This window comes from Orycteropus afer, unplaced genomic scaffold (genome assembly GCF_000298275.1).
Source record: "Orycteropus afer afer isolate SDZICR_OR568_19922 unplaced genomic scaffold, OryAfe1.0 scaffold00061, whole genome shotgun sequence".
NCBI lineage: Eukaryota > Metazoa > Chordata > Mammalia > Tubulidentata > Orycteropodidae > Orycteropus > Orycteropus afer.
Window position 1 is genome coordinate 2,831,040 of NW_006921648.1, and position 21,938 is coordinate 2,852,977.

Below are 21,938 nucleotides of genomic sequence, written 5' to 3' on the forward strand. Positions count from 1 at the left end.
GACTACACCGTGAGGCACAAAACAAGCCCCAATAAACACAAAAGTACTGAAATCGCAGAGTGTGTGCATGGACTACAGTAGCTTCAGATGTTAATAACAGTGATACATCTAAATACTAGTTCTCACCAAAAGGAGCTCTTTAGAGAAACAGCTGATTCCTAAGCTGGGGCAAGGAAGATACAAGATGAGCCTGGAGCATCTTTTTTTGTGTGTGTTAGAAAGTAAGAAATCTAAACAAATGATGAGGATGTGTCAAAAGGACACAGAAGCCTGCCTAAAGGGGCTCTCACTGGCCAAGTCCGGGACAATTAGAGTATCAAAATATAATAGGGACAGTGGCAGATTATAGTTTCTTTAATGAAACAGGAATCCTCGAGTCCAGGTTGATGATGAGTGGGTGGGTGGATGGATGGATGGATGGATGGATGGGTGGGTGGTAGGTGGGTATATGAGTGAATGGATGGATAGATGGATGGGTAGCTGCGTGGATGTGTGGATGGGTGGGTATATGAGTAGATGGATGGGTGGACATGTGGATGGATTGGTGGTGGATGTGTGGATGGGTATATGGAGTGGATGGGTGGGTAGATGTGTGGATGGGTGGATGGACAGATGGGTGAGTGGGTGGATGTGCGGATGGGTATATGAGTGGATGGATGGGTGGTGGATGGATGGGTAGATGAGTGGATAGATGGGTACATGTGTGGATGGATGGATGGTGGGTAGATGGGTGGATGGATGGATGGATGGATGTGTAATGGATGGATGGATGTTTGGATGGGTGGCATATGAGTAGATGGATGGGTAGTGGGAAGATGAGTGGATGGATGGGTGGGTGTGTGGATGAGTGGGTAGATGAGTGGATGGATGGGTGGATGGGAGGGTGGATGGATAGATGGGTGGGTGGGTGGATGTGCGGATGGGTATATGAGTGGATGGATAGGTGGTAGGTAGATGTGTGGATGGATGGATGGTGGGTAGATGAGTGGATGGATGGATGGGAGGATGGATGGATGGCTGAATGGATGGGTGGGTGGATGTGTAGATGGGTGGTATATGAGTAGATGGATGGGTAGTGGGTAAATGAGTGGGTGGATGGATGGATGATGGATGGGTGGATGGGAGGGAGGATGGATGGATACATGGATGGGTGAGTGGATGTGTAGCTGGATGAAGAAATAGATGGACCAGGGTTCTTCTTTATAGTGGAATGATAATGAAAAATGAGCAGGAAGTGCTGGAGTTGGAAAAATCACCATTTTGAACCATCAGAGTAAAGACTGTTTTAGGCCAAAACCATCAATGGATATTAAATCCAGGGAGTCTGATGAGGCCTGGGACACTGGCATGATCGCCACGTGTCTCCCTACAGATTGCTAACTACTCACAAGGATAAAATAACAACTATAGATGGGAGAACTGGACCACACCTTGCCTGGTAGATCAAACTTAGTATCATCAATGAGGGGCAGGTGGGCGTCACACACCTCTGGATAACGTGAGAAGACATGGCATCACTCCTGCTGTATCCTGGCCAGAGACACATAACTGAAATTAATTGTGAGGAAACATCTCACAAATCCCACCTCAGGAATACCACATAGGCTGTATTTCTCAAATATGTCAGTATTATGAAGACAAGAATAGCTGAGGAACTCTTCCAGATTTTAAAAAATGAGAGTGGCATGACAACAAAACACAACATGTGATCCCAGACTGGGTCATATACTAAAGGGAACGACTGATCAAATCGCATAGACTGTACCAAAACCAAACCAAACTCATTCCTGTCAAGTGGGATCTGACTCATAGCGACCCCTCCTTGGGTTTCCGAGGTTAAAACATTGTAGTGATAGTAACTTTCCTAAGTTTGATCATGTAAATATGATTGATTACATCAAAAATCACCCTTGTTTTAGGAAACACACATTCAACTCTGATGTATGAGGTATGATGCCTCCAACTTACCATCAAACGGGTCAGAAAAAAAAAATAAATAAATATCCTACACAGTGAGCGAGACACAGAGAATGAAAACAGAGTCATATGTTATAAAGCTGGTGAATCTGGACCAAGGGTATAACGAGAACTCTTTTATTATCCTTGCAACTTTTCTGAGTCTGAAATTACTTCAAAATGAAACAAAATACTGACGGTGGAGGACAAACACATGGAGAAATGTAGTAGTTCAGAAAAAGGGAGCGCCTTCTACCTGCAAAGCTTTACTTTTGGTGCAAGTGGCTCCAATCTTACCTGTCTTCTTTAATAACATCAACAAAATGAGCGTCTGTTTTCTCCCGGATGTTCTTGAATCGCAGCGGAAGGAGAGCGGATTGGTCCAAGCTGACCCCTGCCCACCGTCCCTTTTCCTGCAGCATCTCACACAGGGAAGTCTGACTGCTGGTGAGCTTTTCCTCCGGTGGAGGGCTCAGAAGTCCATTCTGGGCTTTGGAATTAGGTCCTCCAGAAGCCTGCCTCAGACAAAGGGGAGAGAAACACAGCAGTTGGGGTGCAGGCATCAACAAATGCCCCTTTCCATCCCCAGCCTCTCTGCCATGCTGGGGTCCCACATTCTCAGCAGCAGCCTCAACTTTTCGACCTGTAAAAGGGGCCAGCACCTTGAGATCCTATTCTAATGCCAACACCCAACCTCCCCACCCATCTGCTGCTCCTTGTTACCCTGTTTCTTCAACCTCCATCTGCAGGTGTTCAGGCCACCAGGAAGGTGGTGGCGTGGCAAGAGCCAGGAAGGGATGGAAAGGAAGCCGAGAGAAGAGTTGAGGTTCTAGGAGAGTTTGCTCACCACAGAGCTGGCGCTCCACAGGGAAGAGGGGAAGCGGGGAGGGAAGTGCGAGGACGGGTCTGGGAAAGGGAAGCTACGGCTCCCAGCTTACAGAACTATGGAGACAGGGGCTCAGGGTATGTGCCATGGTCTGCATAGGGTGGGGCCTGTGGCTGTGAGAGACATCTCCCGGTTCCTTCGGCAGATGGTGTGGGGGTGCAGAGTGACAGACGCAGCCTCCCTGGGGACGTGAGCTTCCTGAAAGGGGTCCTGGGTTTGCGCTCTGCTCTCCACAAGGCTCCTGGCCCTGAGCTCCAGGTTAGGTTGCTCCAGGAGCCCCCACTGCTGCTTGCTCTCACTCCAAGCTTCTCTCCGCCACGCTGCTCTCGTCGTGAAGCAGCCCCTCTTCTCTTTCTGTTCTGTCTTATTTTCAGCCCAGTGTCTAGCACCACAAATCCTTCCCTAACTTTTCAAGTCTCCGTGTCATTACCTCTCACCACCCACTAAGGGAAACTCATGTGTTCCAGCACGCAGTCCCTGTTCCACGAGGCTCGGTTGTGTCTCTCCACTCTGTTTTTTATTGTTCCGTTTAAAGCTCCACGAACTAGGAGGTATGGGATGGTGCCAGCTAAGGGGAGTGAGTCTCAGAACAGAGAAGCTGAGAAGACAACGCCACCTGGGTGGATGGGCCGGGAAAAGAACGGGCAGGAAGCCACAGCCACGAGCTCATTACCTTGGTGCTGTTTCTCTGGTCGTCTTGACAGCCATTCTGGACTGCTCCCCCTTCTGCACCAGCTTCAGATTTGGGAGCAAACGTGATTCCACACGAAGGGCAGGTCTACAAGAAAAATGCAGACCATAGAAACATACCCAGAACACACGACCAGTGTACACAATTGAAACAAGTCCACTGCCACCACAATTTGCTGTCACATAGGATGGTTAAAACCAAAAGGAAGGCTTGCCTGACCACCCAAGGGTGAGTTCAAAAGAAACTGGCAAAATGAAAACAGAAACACAACCACAGAGACCTGGACACAAATATTCAGAGAGCATCATTCATAATAACAAAACACTGAATAATTCAAATGTCCATCAAATGAGAAATGGATCAACACAATGTGGTCTATCTATACAATGGAGTATTACCTGGCCACAAAAAGGAACACAGTACTGACTCACACTACAACACAGATGAACCCTGAAACGTTATGCTAAGTGAAGGAAGCCAGTCACAAAAGAACACGTACAGTGTGGCTACACTTACGGGAAACGTCCAGAACAGGTAAATTCACAGACCCAGAAAGCAGACTGGAGGTTGCCAGGGGCTGGGAGGAGGGGAAGATGGGAAGTGACTCCTCTGGATACTACAGATCAGGGTTACACCTACCTCAAAGAATTACGGTAAGGTAAAAATGAGGGAATACACATGAGGCAGGCAAAGATACGGTAAGGTGGCTTCATCCTGGGCACCAACTCTAATCCCTGGGCACTGACCCCTGAATATGCAACTGAGAGGGATCGTGAGAAGACGCTAGCGTAATGAAGAGAGCTGTGACTGATTGCTGATGTCTGCCATAAGGTTATTCTGGCCAGTGGGGAAGACAGCTGTGATTGATTGTTGATGTCTGCCATGGGTGAAGGACTGGATGAGTGGAAGCACTTTTGTGCATCTGCCATCCCTGACACTCAGCACAATCAAGTGTTAGCAAGTGCTCTATAAATGGCGGTACTTAATGTTAAAATGTCGGTTAGTTACTTTCTCTGGTTATTAAGACAGATGATCTGGCAGTTTAATGTCCTTGATCACAGACAGGACAGTTCTGCTTGGTATCTGCTCATATGTAGCACTGGCTGTTCCATGGGTCTCTCTTGGCATCAGTTTGTTTCTAAGTGTTTTTCTCTCAAGTACACTTGGCATACTAAGTATTAGAACCACGAATGTTTAAGAGTGACTATCGCACCTACTGGACACCAGAGGGCACACTGCGGGCAGGTACGGCTCCCCTCAGGAGCCTGCACCCTGGGAAGGATTCACGGGATGGACAATGCACCTGCTTTCTGAAAGTCTCACCGAGAAGGGGCTGGAAGGGCAGCGGGGACTGGGAGTACCCGGGGGATGAGGCTGGCCTCGGGGGAGCCTAGGCCAGCGGTCTCCGCAGGTGAGCCATGTGATGCGGCCCCAGCAATCCCCCTGCAAACGCAGGCTCCTGGCCTGCACACCTGCTGGGTGAAATGCTCTGATACACAGTGGAAGTCCGGCTGAGCCACCCCCAAGAGGCCCCTGGGAGCAAGAGCACAGGGAAGGGGCCTCAGAGCGGATGTATTCCCACTCCGTGGAGGAGACCCGGCTCGTCTGGACCACACCTCCAGAGACAGAGAGCAGGCGCCCACGGGGACTCACTGCTCACGTGGCCCACCCAGCGCAGCGTCCTGGGAGTGAGGGGTTGGCGGGACGCGGGGAGACCTGGCCACGTGCATCTGCAGGCTACCCCAGGAGCAGGCACACCGCCAGGGCAGGCCATGACACTGGGGACAAGTGACTGTCCTGCTGCCGCCCCAGCTGCTTTCCTTCTTGGGAGGATATTTTACTGACTCAAACCCTAAGACAAATGAAAGGGCACGTTTTAAAGGAAGCCCTCTCCCTGATGGAGCCAGCCTTCAGTCCCTCCTGGGGGTCAGTCAGAGGCCCCTGGACATGAGCAGCACCCCCGTCCCGCCCTGTGGGCTGGTTTGACTCCCCTCCCCATGCTCAGCTGCCTGTGTGAAATGCATCCCAGCCCCCGGAAAGTGGGTCCTCCTTCAGAGTGGCAGGCGACTGTCAGTGTCCTGTCCCCCTGGGAGGAACATGTCAGATCTGGGGAGACTCCGGGGGCACTTCACTCCCTCTCGGTACAGGTGTCTAGCAGCGGACTGCAGGACGACGCGCTGGCAGGCCTGCTGGGTAACAGTGACCGCAGTGACCACAGCTACTGTTCTGATGGAGACGCTGTATGCCGAGGACACGGCCAGGCATGAACTGGGCCTCAGCCACACGAAGCTCATGGTCTCCTCAGAACGGCACTGAGGCACACACGACCGTGCTGAGGTCTGAAGGCCTGAGGCCACAGCTCCCTGGAGGCTGGGGTCAGCCTCCAGGCCTCCTGGACCCTGGTCACCATGTGGCTGTCTGCAGCACCCCTCCCCCCAGCACAAAGAGGACCCAGAACTTATCCTGTGCCTCGTCCCCCTGAAGCGACCCAGGCAGCTGTGACTGCGTTCCTGGTCCTATCAGCAGCACCACTGGCCCAGAGGCTCCTGGGGAAGCGTCTAGACTGGCCCCCCAGGCCTCCCCACGCTCTGGGCGAGGATCTGCTGGCTGGGCTGGCGGCTCTGAGATTTCCTTGGAGAACACCCAAGAGCACGCTGGCCTTTTCCAGCTTATCTGCTCCCTCTGCGAACATGGCTATGAACTTCGGTGGCAACACTGTAACTATTTCTATAACACACTGGGTCCCATTCGCATTTGTTTTCTAACACATTTCAGTACAAGCCCCTGCGGGCTGTGAGCTATGAAAATAGCTGTCCCTCGAGTCTCTCTCCACGGGCTGAATGATTTCTAAGCCACCAGCTGTCCCTTCTCATAACTGTCAAGGGAGGGAGCCGGGAAACCTCTTTTCTGAGAAACGAGGAGGAAAGAGCCGAAGTCCTGGCTTCTCCTGTTTAGTCTGCTGAGTGGGGAGATGCCCCAAGATGTCCTGCACAGAAGCAGCGTCCCTGCTCCCACCCTCGAAACTCACGCTGAGTGTGGCCGATCACTGCACTGCCACAGCCCGAGAGCAACGCACGGGACCAGCCCGGCCCCCTCCTCCACTCTTCACACGCATCCATTTAGCTGGTCCTCTCAACACCCTGTGCAGCAGGGATGATGATGGCCCCACTTGGCCCGAGAGGGCGCGGAGGCAGAGAAGGGACTTGTTCAGAGTCACAAGCTAGAAAAGGACACCGGTTCCCGGTTCCGTTGAGTCTCTGAGTCCTGGCCACCCCGGTGGGTCAGGGTGGGTCTGGGTGGAGCGGTGCTCCGTCAGCTGCCATGGCTGAGTGTTTGGAAGGAGACCGGGGGTCTTCTTCCCGAGGCACCTCTGGGTGGAACAGGGCTTCCGCACCACCCAGGGGCTGCCCGGAAACGGTGAGCCCTGGGCCCTGACCTCCACACGTGGCATCCCCAAGTGAACAAAGGCTCCCTCTGTTGTGATGTGGGACCCGGGAAACATCACAGTCACACCATCTCAGGTGGCAGAGTCAGGGCATTACTGTTTGAGCCAATGGGCCAGGCACGGGCACTGCCACTTCAAAGTGTTTGATTTCTGCTAAGAAACACGAAAGCAGCCGCCGCCCAGGATCCGAGGGGACAGGAGCAGCAATGAACCCACGCTAGGACAGGATCCCGGGCGCGGATCTGAGGACCCTGGAGGCAAAGGGACAGACATGTACACAACACCCAACGAAGGTCAGACACATGGTCCCAAAGGTGTGGTGTGGAAGCAAGCCACCCCGCCGTCTCTCGGCTCCTCCGCCCTCCATGACCAGCGAGTGTAAGAACCTGGGCTGGTCCCGGGAACCACACGCAGACGGGATGAAATCAGATCCAGCAGACGGAGAAGCAAGGGCAGTGCCGCTGTGTTGCAGAAACAGTCCAGCAAAAGTCCAAACAAAGAAATATTTGGTATTTCCGGTCATTTCATTTCAGTGAGCACTTACTGATGACGCCAGGTCAGCGATGCTGGACACAGGCTTCCATTTCAGCTCATAGGCATTTCTATACTTTTTACTTTGAAACAATCTGAAACTCCGAGAAGGGGTGGAAAGACAGTCCAGGAGTTCCTGTACCTTCCACTCCCCCTCCCCCAATGGCAGCCTCGTACCCAACCAACAGTACGGTTACCAAAACCAAGGAATAAAGAGAGGTCACACACTGCCAACAAAACGACAGACCTCATTCGGATGTTGCCAGTTTCCCTCCTGCACAAAAGGTGTCTTTCACCGCCTCTAACTTCACAGAGAACCATAACCAGCAGCCCCAGGTTGATTCCACGAAGTGGAAGTCAGACACGTCACCCCTTCCAACCTCTCCACCAATTCCGACACCAGCCGCCCCTCCAACAGCATCTCTACTTCTCTGCTGGGTTCGATAATTCGTTGCAATGGCCACACAGCACTCACAAACAATACTCATAATGATGGGGCCTATTAGGGAAGTGACAGGTTACATTGTTAGGAATGCTCAGGGTACAGTTCTTTGACCAGGACAGGCTCCTCTTGGCCGTGCCCCAAAGCCACGCCTCTCCCTGGCTGGCCTCTGCCCTGCTTAGGCCAGTATTACAAAGCTCTTCTAGCTCTGCCACTAGGTGCCCCAGACTCCGCCAGCAAGGCTCCTGCCCGAAGGCGTTCAACTTTCTCCCTCTGTGGGCTGGCAAGCCCACGGCCTGTCTCTTTGCCAAGGAGGTCCAGCGCAGGGGTCTTGGGTGCAAGGACCCGCTCCACTCCTGGCTGCTGTCTTAATGGCAGTGAGACCCCCCTTTTCTGCCTCTGGAATGGCTCATCAGAAGCCCAGCAAGATGGCAAAACTAACCAACCCTCACATTAGGGTTCCATACACAGCCCCACCCCCACCAGGGCACCTTATGCCTTACGTACACTATTAGCAAGCTATCCAATCCCTTTGGTGGCCCACAAGCACCTTACGTTCACACAGTCCCACCCTGTCATATGGTGGGAGTCCCAAAGCTGATGGTTAGGAGAGCCTTACCAGGCACTCCCTGCATTGCACCTCCAAACGGCCCTTGGCCGGATCCAGGATGCAATCATGTTACATCTGTCATCATGTCTCCCTAGCGTATAAAATCCCTCCCTCTTTCCCCGCCTTCAATGACCCTGACACTTCTGAAGAGCACTGGTCAGACGCCCTGCAGAATGCCCCTCTGCTTGGGTCTGTCTGATGCTTCCTCATGATTAGGCTGTAGCGGAGGCTTTGGGGGAAGAACACACGGAGGTGATCTGCCCTTCTCAGCCCATCAGAGAGCAGGCACTGCCCCTGAGATGTCTCTTCACTGGTACCAGCCAGGTGTCTCCACAGTACATTTGCTAGAGCTCCCTTTCTAATTAATAAAGAGCTGGGAGAGAGGCTTTGAGGCTGTGCAAATGTCCCGTTGATCTTTAAAGGTTTATGCACTAGCTTCTTAGAAACTCATTGAAGTTTATTAAATGGATGATTTGCTAATCAGGGCACGTTTCTTCCTAGAGAGTCAAAAATGTTCCCAAGAAGGAAGATCTTTCACAGATTTTCACACTCCTCTTCTTGCTAGTAACTATACATTGCCATGGACACAGGAAGAGAACAACGTGTGGACACACAACATTCTTTTGAAGAAAAATTCAGATTGTTACTGATTTACCCTGAAATACAGACTCTAGGTTGACCTTTGGAACTGCTGTTTGTTGGAACTGGCTGCACGTAGATAATCCCGTGAAAGAGCAGAGCGCCCAAGGCAAGGTGCTCCTGACCAATCGTGCCATCTGCCCCCAGAACGATGACACCCTAGGGAACCCTAGGGGGCAGCTCTGCTCTGAGTTGGAGTTGACTCCATGACACATGACATCACCATCAGCACGGGGGCACTCAAAGCTGACTGTTCAGAAATCTGTCTTCTCGAAGTCACAGGTGGAAAAGTCATCTCAGGGTGACAGCTTGGGATTCTATGAGAATGATAAACTCTGTTCCTCAGGGTAAGAAAATAATCCCTAGAAACTTTGTCACTCAAAGATCACCATTATAATTATTATGTGTGCATATTCATACACACATAGACACAAATATGTATGTATTGGAAACAAAGAAATGCATATGTGTGTATGCATATATAGACACATAGACCCTAAATTATGTTTAATACTGTTTCACTACCCACCTTCACATGACCTACAGGGCATTTCTTTCCAAGTCATTCAGTAACTCAGTGTTCACCTGTAATGTTATTTCTAATGGAAAAGTCAACAATGAACATTAACTATCTTGTAGAGGTCAACTTTGTTTTTGGAAAACAGTTCTTTCTTTGTAATTTTATTTTTTTTATTGTCTCACTTTACCTAACAATGCCAATGTCTGTGTTTGTTTTTATGCTACATTTATTCAACTCCAGGCTTTCTGAAGCTGTCTCTTGTCATTTCATGATGGGGTTCACTTACTCCGTAAGCCTGAAGGTAGGCGACCAAAAGGCAGCCACGCAGTGTTTCAAAACACTTTTCTGTTCCTGTTGTTTGTTCTGGCTCTCCCAGGAAGTGAACACTTAATCCATTTTCGGACGAAGAAAAGGATGGATGCAAACATGAAGCACACAGGGCCTGCTCCGCTGAAGAATGGATACGAAACTCCAGCACGTCCGAGCGCTTCTCCGCGGAGCGTCTGACCCTTGTGACAGTCACTATTGGCACAATCTCGCTGGCCTGCAGCCTTTGCTGGCTGGACGTCTGACTCTCTTGATGTTGTTCCCCTTTCCTTTTCAGGTAAGCAGAGCCACAAGCTGATGAGTCCTGTCGACGGAAGCAAGGATGAAGGCCACGTCTCCACAGTGCTGCACGAACTGCCTCGGACAGGCCTTTCCCATTTCCTTACTAGTTTCCTCGTTCAACTTTTGATCTCAGTTGCTATTATGAATAGTGTGTACTACTATCATAAATCCAATTCTCTTCTTACTTGTCTCTTGACACCAGTGGAATTCCATGTACAGACTCAGTTGGGTACAAAGCTGTCACTTCACACAGACATTTGTTGAGATGTCAGTCATAATACTACTAATAATTAAAATAATTGCCCACGTTTGAGGGTCAACTCTGTGCTAGGTACAGATAGGAGGCACTACTTTCAGGACATTTATTATAGAAACTGTGTAACATCTGGGCAAGCAGAGACAGTGCTGTAATGACTACCCACTTCCCAGTTTCAATAATGATCATTTATGGTCAATCTTGTTTGATTACATGCCCACCCACTTTTCTTCCTCTCCCCTGTATTATCTGAAGCAAATCCCACACATCTTATTATTTAGTCTTTAAATATTTCAGAGGTATCTCTAAACAATAAGGACTCTTGTTGTTGTTATGTGCCGTTGAGTCGGACCTGATTCACAGTGACCCCTCCTTGGGTTTCCGAGGCAGTATCACTATGGAGGTAGATTGCCCCATCTTCTTTCCAAGGAGTGGCTGGTGAGTTTGAACCACCAGCCTTCTGGTTTGCAGTCAAGTGCCTTAGCCACTATGCTACCAGAGCTTCCAAGGACTCTCAGGTATTATGTATTTTCAGTTTTGGACTTTTTATTAACTTGTAAAGACAAACACACCCATCACAAATGTACACCTTGTAAAAATGCATCGCTTGTATAAGGAGCACCTGAGTGAGAAACAGAGTGGACCCGCTGCTCCAGACATCCCTCGTGCTTACTCCCAGACAGGGTCCCACCTGGCGAGGGTCCCCGCCAGCCCGACAGACAGCCCCTCACAGCAGTGATGCTGGCCTCTGAGTCTGATACGGAGGGAATCACGTGTTTGCACTGTTAAGTGTCTGACTCCTTTCACTCAACGTTTTCCTTGAGCGCTGCACCCACACAGTCACTTGCAGTTGTAGACTGTTCGCTGCTGTGCAGGACGGCACTGTAGATCCATCACACTTATTCATCTAGAGAGTTTCAAGTGTTTGACTGTAACAAATAGTCTTGAACTCTTTTGTGAATCTCATAGAAGAAGGAACAGTGACTTAGGGGAAGCGAAGTAATTTGCTCACTTCACATAGGTGGCAAGCACTGGTGCCTGAATTCAAGCTAGCTTTGTCCGACTCCAGAGCCTGAGACCTTAACTACCGTGCTTTCCAGAAAGCCCACGTTTCAGAGTCGACGATAATGACCTGAATTGTGGGATATGCAGCCTATCAGCTTTGTGGAGAAAAAGGCTTTATGCCCGATCACTAGCTTTCTGACCCTATGCCCATTTTTAATGTCCCACATCACTTTTAAAAAGTGTCAGAAGTCACCCTTACTCAAATTAAGAATTTGAGTATTGAGCAAAGTATTGACTTTGCAAGGGAAGAAGGGAGAGAACATACTCAGGAGAGTATCAAGTGGCCTTATGGGAAAGCAGGAGCCCTGGTGGCACAGTGGTTGAGTGCTCAGGTGCTAGCCAAAAGGTTGGCAGTTCAAACCCACCAGCCATTCTGTGAGAAAAAGATGTGGCAATCTGCTTCTGTAAGGGTGACAACCTTGGAAACCCTATGGGAGTGTTCTACTCCATCCTATAGGGTCGCCATGAGTCAGAATTGACTTGATGGCAGTGGGCTACTGAAAGTCAGGATGCCTGTGATCAGTCAGAGTCTGCGGAATGTGGCCAGTCACAACTTCCAGGGTCAAGTTCTACTATAACCCACTTTCAAGCACATAGGCACCTCTGAGTGCACCTGCAGCTCCAACCTTTCGGCTAGTAGTTGAACATGTAACTGTTCGTGCCACCCAGAAGTTTATGTATTAATGCATTTAAATCCCTTGCCTTTTCAATGTCTACAATGAATTAAAAGGCCCTGCACTTCCACAAACTGAACCTACTTAGACTACTCACAATGATGCTACATCCAGATAAGAAGGCCAAAGTGATCTTTCGTTTACTGTCAATTTACAAAGTCACGGTGACTGTCACAAAAGGACAGTCCGTGGGCCTAGGCCTGAAGTCTGACCACAAGGGGCAGTATGTATAACCTTAGGAAAACAGAGCGAGTCTCCTGGATTTGTCCCCAAGTGGATGCACACACAGTGTCAGCTTCATCACTGACTGTAAACACGCAGAAGGGCTGGGAACATGCAGCCCCACAGTTCTGAGTAATGGATCAAGGTCAGCATAAGGCGAGCTGGGCAAGCTCCTTGCCAGGGAGCCTCGGAGACGAACTACGGTACTCTCGCCACTCAGAAGATAACTGATGGGACCAACAGTTAGCCATCAAATCCCCGGGGTTTGTTTTCTTTGCTCTTGATGAAGACGGATCTCGGTCTCTGCATCTCATGGGGCTCATAATGGCCACTGCAGAGCTGCCACGGTACACAGGCCACGCTGTCCACACACCTAGGTCATACCTGTGACCTGCTTCTGTCAGAAAGCATCTGGCCCTACAACCGTGACCAGCTGCTATGCTATGCCAACAGGGAAGGCAAGATCTCCCCAGGAGACTCGGTGACTTCTCGGGCAAACCAAACAGCCACCCCGTCTTCTCCTACTTCCCTTCCCCTTCCGTGGCTGCCCGGACGAATGGATGTGCTCGTGCAGATGGACCTTCCACTGCAAAGCTGGCGCTCACACCTGTTACTCCACATAATCTTCACGCAACACTGTCGCCATCTCCATCCCCCAGAGGAGGAAAACCAGGGCTCGGAGACAGCAGGTGACTTGTTCCCAGACCCAAAGCCAAGGCTCTGAAAAGCACCTTCCCTGAAGGGAAGTGAAGGGCCCACGACCAGCACGGGTGTCTTCCCCTCAACTGCTCGTTCCTTCGCTCCCTTCTGACTCCCCTTCTCCTCACCCCAAGCCCTAGGGGTGTCCCTGCAAGCTCCTGCTCAGGGGGCTGAATGCCACGGTCCTGGGAGGGTCCCCCTTCCACTGTGCAACGCCAGCACAGTCTGGATGAGAAAATCACCACCAAGCACTTTCAGAGGCCAAGCAGAGGGTGTGGGGAAGGTGTCCTTCGACCTATGACCTTAGGGACAAGGCCTTCTCCCTTGATGTCATTATTGTTTCTTCGTGGGTCGTCACAGTACTCAGAGTATGTTATGAAATAATAATAATAATAATATAAAAATCTCACTGCCATCGAGTTGGATCTGACCCACAGCAACCCCTCCTTGGGTTTCCGAGGTGGTATCACTACAGAAGTGGATTCCCCAAACTTCCTTCCGAAGAGTGGCTGGTGGGTTTGAACCACTAGCCTGCTGGTTAGCAGTCAGATGCCTTAGAGACTACACTACCAGAGCTCCCAGGTTATGAAATAATAGGCAGGAATATTGTAGGGTTTTCCAGCTATGAACTGGGAGATAAATTACAGACACACAGGATACGAACACGCACAGGGGAGGGAGGCGAGCCTTCTGAGACTCTGCTGTGGGGCTACATGCCTGGGCCCAGGCTCCTGAGTTCAGTCCTCTTAGTGTGGCCCCTCAGAGCTCGCTCACTCTCTCTCGCAGTCATCTGCTATACGCCAAGCACTCTGCCAGGCCCTTGGGAAGCATACGCTAACAAACAATCTCTGATTCAAAGAGCCAACAAGAAGGCATATAGGAAGCAGAGAGGACGTGTGGGGCGTGTCCACTACGGACAAGTGCACAGACTCGGTGACACCCGAATCTCGCGAGGCAGAGGAGCCGGCTGGAGGGAAGCTGAGCCCGGACAGCAGACGGGAGTGACGGCAGCGGAAGGCCAGCAATGCGCCCCCGCCCCGTGTGCAAACACACCTGCTCCCCGAAGTTTCGGCTCTTGATCTGGGGCTCTTTCCACCAGGTGAGCATTCTCCCAGAAGTGTCTCCCCCAGCACTAGCCCCGCAAGGAGCACTGTGCTTCGTAACTCTGTGGTCAGAAGGGAGCGAGGCGCTGCGTGCCACGTGCCCCCTGTGGGCCTAATGACGTACATTAGCTTGTTAAAGGCTCTGAGAAGTCCTGCAGTGTGTCATCCAGAATCCCCCAAACGTATCTGACCACAGAACACAGTGTGTACTTGAGGCTTTCCTTCCACTCTGAGGAACTTGCAGCTGAAGGAAACAGACTTTGGGCGCCATGCCTCACACCAGGCCTCTTCCACTAGGAAGCCTCCCAGGTGGGACAGGCGGGCAGGCGCAGAGCAGGGGACCATTACAGAGACCCACGTGGGAACGAACTCCAAATGGGTAAGGCCGCAGCAGAGGCAAAGGCAGAGGAGCTGCCGGCAGGAAGAGTCAGCAGACCACAGAAAAGGATGCGAAGGCACCAGTCCACGATTCCAGCTGATCCTGAACAATGACCTCAGTGCAGACAAGACGGAAAGACAACAGAGCAACAGCACCCATGTGGGGCACTCACAAGTCTCTGCGGGATCAGGGCATCCACACAAAGTGAGTGAGGAACGGGGTCTCCCACTTGGCTTGTTCACCAACTCTGAGACCGAGGGAAGACTCTCCCTGCAGATCACGGTCACAGTCCACGTGCTCTTGGGGATGGCCCCCTGCCTCCCCTCTTCAAGGTTTAGGGCTCTAATTCCAGCGACAGTGACACAGGGCTCATGGGTTACAAGGCGCCTGCAGAAGCCTGAGCTAGCTTACCCGTACCACAAGAACTGGAAGCCGAGACTATTAAGAACGATGCCCCCAAAATGACAAAGACAGAGGCAGGAACCACATCTCTTAACTCTTCGTGGTCTCTTCCTGCAACGTGGGATCCAATGATTCTCACTTTCTGGGGCAGTCTTAGTCTCAGATACCTAATTATTCCCATCAACCTTCAGAACAGCCTGGAAATTAGGCTTCGAGATCCCAGCCACCTTTTCCTCCCCTTTTGATGGGAAGTCTTGTTGTTGAACATGCTCCACCTCACACGTCACAGAGATTTCCAGAAACCTTTTGAGGACTGTTTGGAAATTTCGTATATGGCCATAGAATATGCCAGGCAGTTATGCCCAGATCAAAGCCTGTGAGTAACTAGAACAAGACCGCCCCTCTGGAGTGAGAGAGAACCTGTTGATGGCAGCTTAGCAGAGACACCTGTCACTAGGAATGCACGTGCGTCAGCTGGTGAACCCACAACTGCGCTAACGGAAGGCTCGCAGCAGACCGTCATCTGTAACAGCAGACAAACACAAGCCCTTCACGGGCCGCTTAGAGATCCCATCCTCCCCTTCACTACGTCTCAGTGTGAACCCTGTAGGAAGTCACTTCTCCCTAAACAAAGGCAACAAGCCCAGAAGGCAGGAAGGGGCATGGAAGGACCAATGGAGACAGGGGACCCAGGCAGGAAGCGGGAAGAGCGCTGTTCCAGTGTGGAGACCGCAGCCCTCGTCACATGACAAAACGTTTACAAAATGTTGGATGGGAAACCAAAACACAGTAAAAAAAAATGTTTTTAAATAAGAAAGTTATTTTCCCTTTAAAAAAAGAAAGTCTTAAGGATTAAAGCAGTAAGTAAGCCATATCTGGAAGGCCACGCTTCTGTGTCCCTCTCCCCCATCACCCTGTCCGGCCCCACGCTTGGCAATAGCCATCAGTAGAGAGCTCTTTGCTCTGCTGCAAGACGTCAGTGCCAGCACAGCAACCGTCCGGAAAGTCTGCCGATCGCAAGGCAATTCCTGACACGTTAACTGTCTGTACGTGCCAGAAAGAACATGGGAGAACAGGGGCCCGCACATATCCCAGATGTTCTCTTCTAGGGCACATGTGGCAATGTCTGGAACGTCTTTGGTTGTCACAACATGGGGGTGACATCTATGGGTGGAGGCTGGGGATGATGCCAAACGTCCCAAAGTACACACAACAGTCCCACAACAAAGAATCACCTGGCCCCAGACGCCAACAGTGCCGAGGCCAGAAACCCTGCCCAGGCTTCAAGCACACGGTGAAGACGCGTGTGGGTGTGTCAATAAACTTGAATGTAACAACTGCAGAAAGCGGCTGGACAACAGGTTCCACGGCTTTTGATACAGTGCGATAACCTGGATACCCCAGGTGACAGTCAGACTGTGATGCCAGTTAAGATGAAATGCCAACAGCTCGCTCTCAGTCTGCTCACGAAGTGGACAAAGGAGAACACAGCGGTTAAAGCCAAAACCACAGCCAGCCATCCTGATCAATTCATCGTTTTGTCCTTTGAGAGCAAAGAGTGAGGTGGACAATTGTCTGTCCCCCTTTTTTAAAAAAATATAAACGGCAAATATTTAACCTGTGAAAATAAGCGGTACTGGTGGGGGAGCTAAGTCAATCGTGTAAAATGAGGAAAGCTCACAAACCAACCAGCTCTCGTGCGCCTGAGGTCGGGTGTGCTAGTTCCTGGTATCTGTTCTCACGTAACGCCGGGCACAGCTGGCTGCCCCCCGGCCACTGCTGGGGGCCCTCTGCGCCAGCAGAGACGTCACGAGGCCCTTGGCAAGCCTGCTGTCCCTCAAGAAGCTCTGTGCTGAGCTTTACGCACCCGACAAAATTTCAAGTAACTGCGAAAAGCCAGATTCCAGGAGACCCAGGCGTCACTGAGAGATGCAGGCTGCGCCACAGGAGACAAACTCGCTCTCCGCGCAGGACGCCAGGGGAGCCGCTCTTCCTACATTCACACTGTTGCTGGTGGCTGCCACGGAGGTGACTCTGACGCACGGAGACCCCTGTCAGAGGAATGCGCTTTGTGGGCTCTGCACCCGGCCTCTGACTGCCAGGCCTTCTTCTCAAGCCCCCCGGATGGGTTCAAACTGGCCGGCATTCCAGCTACCCGGGGACTCCAGGCATCATTAGCTTTCAGAAATCCCCGAAGACTGCCGAAAAATAAACCAACGAGCAGCCCAAGGGGAGAGCTTCACACAGTGGAGAAAGGCAACGGAGGGGAGCAGTGTGTCCCAGAGAAGCAAGCAGATGCCACTAACTTCACACCAAACGCGTCCGAAACCCAACCAGGAGGGCGTGCCGCAGCCCTGAGCGCCGCTCAGCTTACAGAGTCTACCGCAGAATTAATATAAAGTTTTAGAAGCAGGAGGGGGAAAAAAAACAAAACAAAAAAACTAACCTTAAGGTTATCAAAGGTTTTGACAGGCTGTGCAGAGTCACTGACACTCCCTGGCGACCCTGAAGACCCCCGGGAGCCGTCAATGACCTCGAGGCCAGAAAGCAAGGCCTCTGAGCAGCCGCAATGGGACTCCTTCGCTCTCTGACCCGATATCAGGTATGTCTTCAGACCTATGGACAAAAGTCACAGTCAGCACAGATGCAGACCACTGCAGAGTTCAACGCAGCACGATCTTGCTCGCTACAGGGGACGCACTCCTGGAAGCGGAGGGTAACGTGGAAACATAAACGTGTCCTATGTTACGACTGACTGACACCCACGCACATGCTGGCCCTCGTGACACACCACTTGCTTATGCTTTCTTTGAATGATGGCTGCATTGCTGTACCTGAAGGCAGCAACAGCTTTAGGGATGACGCTCTAAGTGTGCTGGTTTGTTTTGATCTGTTCATACCACTCAGTGACATTTAGAACAGCCAGACTGGATGAGGGTGGCCTGGAGTAGCTACTGTCTTACTCATTTTGGGGCCTGCAAAGCTACCGTGAACAGTCAGACCCACAGGGGTGTGTATCAAGTTATCTATTGTCGGGTTTAAACATTTCACTTTGAACAAGCTGTATATGCCTGCACTGATTCTCTCACTAAATCCCCATTTTAAAAAGTTGGCCTGATGAACGATTAGCCTACATCATTGCAATTCTCGTTTCAGGCTCAAGTAACGCACCAGTACAGGCTACCCCGTTAAGCAGCTATGTAACGGGCAGCTCCCTTCTCCGGATATTCCACAGAACCATCTTCCTGGAGAAACAGTAAACTCACTGCTGAGTCGATTCCGACTCCGAGCGCCCCTGTGGGACAGAGTGGGACTGCCCCCTAGGGTTTCCAGGGCTGTCAATCTTCACGGAAGCAGACTGCCTCATTTTTCTCCCACTGAGCTTGCAGTTTGCAGCCGAGTGCTTAACCATTGTGCCATCACTGCATCTTCCAACAAAAATACACATCACAATTTATGGACGGGGTAAATCCCAATCTTCCTTAATTAAATGGGCCAACTTGGAACGGAAATGTGAAGTGGGATACGACGTGCGCAAAGGCCCTCTGAGATAAATCCCTCAGGGTCCGTCCCAGACACGCTCTGTCAGTTCATTACTTCACCTTGGGAGAGTGACAAATCCCGAGTTCTGACCTGTGTGGGGCCTCTGAGCTGGCAGGGCTTATCCTGTCTTCCTCAGGGAAGTCACGGAAGGCCTCCCTGGGATTTAGGAGTTCGTTCCAGGGTCCCCCCTACTTCTGAGGGGGGCAGGGGGTTGGCGTGGAGCCAGGGAGAGCCACGCTGGAGGTCCTGGGGCCTGTGCTGCGGAAGCCACTTGACCCTCGCCTCCCGGCCGAGGACGACGAGTCTCTGACTGAAGGGTGAGGACCCGCCTTGCAGGGAGCAGTGCCTGTCTGCCTCTGGACAGCCCTGACCACAGAGCAACGACGCCTGCCCAAGGCCACTGCCTGGACAAGGGACAGCAAGGACGGCCCTGGAGGAGGGAGCAGGGGGCTGAGGCTCTCACTCCCTCCAGGCCAGGACGAGGTCTTCATCCCAGTAACCGCTCAGCCAGCGCCTGTGCGGCTCCGTGGCACTGGGAGAGGTAAGGAGGCCTCCAGCTTAAGAGCACACCTGGAAGCTGGGCTTTTCAACAAAGCCGAGTCCAGTGCTTCAAGGAAGAGGTCTCCCGAGCCCGCCCAGCGCAACAGGCCACAGAAGCCTGTCTCCACAGTCACCAGCCCGAGGTGTCCTTTGAGCATATGTTCCTGAGCTGCGTTACTGCTGAATTAGTGAATTAATTCCTGGTCATGGGCCGGGCCAGGTGCTGAGAGGAGGAGAGTGCACACAGCAGCCATGAGCCCGCTATAACCTGCAGGGCTCCATACATGCGGGGCCTCGACCACCAACAGGTGACTGTACCCTGGTGTGCTAGGCCCCACGACAAAGAAGTGTGGGGTACACTAGGAGGCACCTCACAAAGCCGGGGGTTAAGGAAGACCTCCTGGGGAAGGGAGATGCGGAGACACCAACCAGGTAAAAGTGAGTGGGGCCAAGGCTGGAGCAGGTGTGACCAGGAAGGGCCATGGAGAGACCCTCTGCAGGGGGGCCCTGGCAGCACAAGTGCGTGACGGAGACGAGTCTGCGGCGGTGGCACAGAGGTGGTGTGCAGGAGCACGGCCCGAGGGGAGCTGCGGCCTGTCACGCAGGCGCCTTGTGAACCTCCTCCTGGGTGGCTGGGTGCCGTCGAGTCAATTCCAAGTGCCAGAGCCTACAGTATAGAGCGGACGGCCCACAGGGTTTCCAGGCTGTAGACTCCATGGACGCACACTGCGAGGCCTTTCTCCGACAGAGCCCCTGGTGGGGTCCAACCCCCTGCCTCCGGGTAGCAGCCGAGCGCTCCAGCACCGCGCCACGAGGTTCCATGTCACGTGTCAGTGAGGTTCGTCTTCTCATCCCGGGCAGCCATGGAAAAGTTCCTCCTCCAGACAGGCGCACCTCAGGAAGTGTCTCCACCTCGCTTTAGAAAATTAAGCTGAGAGAAGACGTCGGTGTCGGTCAGGTCACTTGTCAGTCAAATGATGGGCTCCAACAGGACATCATGACTGATGCGCTCACTCTTGTCCCCCCACCCCACCAGCACAAGGTGGCAACAGCAGATGCTTAATAAATGTCTGATAAACAAACAGCAATCAGCGATTCAAAAGCAGCTGTTGCTGTGGAAGGGGAGCTCCTCGGCTACCAAGTGGGACACGGTGTGGAGGGCAGGGCTTGTGGGTGGTGAGGGGCTTGGACAAGCAGAAGGCGGTGCAGGCCTGGGCAGTGTTCTGTCCCGTTGTGCATGTGGGCACAAGTTGGGGGTCAACTGGACAGCAGCTAACAACAGTCCCCCTAAAACATGGTGGGAGACAGTGATCAGGAATGCTTCTGTTACAGGCAGTCAAGTGGGCAGCACAGGAGACAGAGCCCTAAGGAGCAGACTCAACACACAGACACTCACTCTCTCTGTGCCTCGGTTTCCTCACCTGTTTGGTGAGGACAGGAATGGTACTTACTTCATGGGTTATTGGGAGGATGACAGAGCTAACCTGCTCAAGGCCTGGCACCCGGGAACACTCAATGTCACTGGTTATTACGATCGGCCTGGGCTTCACCTGCTTACCCCTGGGCATCTCCTTCTTAGTCCCTCCCTGCACAAGCTTCTCCGTGGAGCAAAAATCAATGAGAACACAGGGTTCAAGTAATCAGAAGAGCATCTGAAACAAGACAGCCGACAGAAAAGTCTCAAGAACTGAAACTGAGTAACAGAGAACAAGCTGCCATTCGCCAAATGGTGATCAGAATGCCACCACGTACAAAGCAAGGGGTCAGTCACACCTGAGGCAGGAACAGGTGCCACAGACCACGTTCTTTTCCCCAGACAACTAAGAAATGAGTAGCTGATGGGAAGTTTCGGAGAGATGCAGATTCCAGGCGAGAACATGACAATGGGAAGTAGATGCTAGACAGAAGAGAAAAGAGAGTAAATTTCAAATCTGAGGCCGAGCCCAACTAAAATCTGAGGCTGAGACCAACTAAATGACTGAAACTCAAAGCTAAAGCAAGGAGACATCTTGAAAACAGAAATGAAGCTGTATGATGTCAGAGCCAAAGGAGCAGTCACGAGAAGCCACATGGCACATGATGCCACCTACATGAAACGTTCCCAGCAGGTGAGTCCAGGGAGAGAGGAAGTATGATTAGTGGTTGCCAAGAGGCTGTGGGGGGGTGAGGTGGGGAGTGCCTGTTAATGGGTGCGGGCTTTCTTTCTGGGATGATGAAAATGCTTTAAAATAAGATTATGACGATGGTTACACAACTCTTGTGATGACATTAAAAACCATGGAAGTATACATATAAAAACAGGTGAAGTCTATGGCACGTGAGTTAAAGCTCAATACAGGTATTATTTAAAAAAAAAAAAAAAAGAAAAGAGAGAGAGAGAGATGAAGAAATAAAGGTACATGAACGTCAATAAGAACTTCAACTGTGAGAGATTCAGAGACAAACTGAAATAAAGCCAGTGACAGGCGCACTATCCTTGGGAGCTCAAGGTAAAGGAGAGGGCAGTGGCAGGTCCAACAGAAACAGAAAAATGAAGGCTTAGAATCAGAGGATATGGAAGAGGGAGGGTGGAAAGACATAGAAACAAGAAATGAGAGGCTAAATAACCTGGAAAAACTGAACATTCAAACACGGCCAGAGTTCAGAAGTCTGGCAGAGATTAAACAAACAGAAAGTTTGACCTTCACAAGATAACTTCACGAACCCTCACGTCTCCAACGGTCTCT

At 51.5% G+C, this 21,938-nt stretch overlaps 1 protein-coding gene across 1 annotated transcript in view; it reads right to left on the reverse strand.

The window, feature by feature from the left end:
* The window catches only part of ADCY9 (adenylate cyclase 9), a 167,229-nt gene that overhangs the window by 23,856 nt on the left and 121,435 nt on the right, over positions 1–21,938 (reverse strand). Inside the window, exons 2-4 of the mRNA XM_007939578.2 lie at positions 17,576–17,745; positions 3,516–3,620; positions 2,254–2,471 (exon numbers count right to left, since the gene is read on the reverse strand). Of these exons, the coding sequence (XP_007937769.1) occupies positions 2,254–2,471; positions 3,516–3,620; positions 17,576–17,745 (493 nt within the window). The remainder of the gene's footprint in view (positions 1–2,253; positions 2,472–3,515; positions 3,621–17,575; positions 17,746–21,938) is intronic.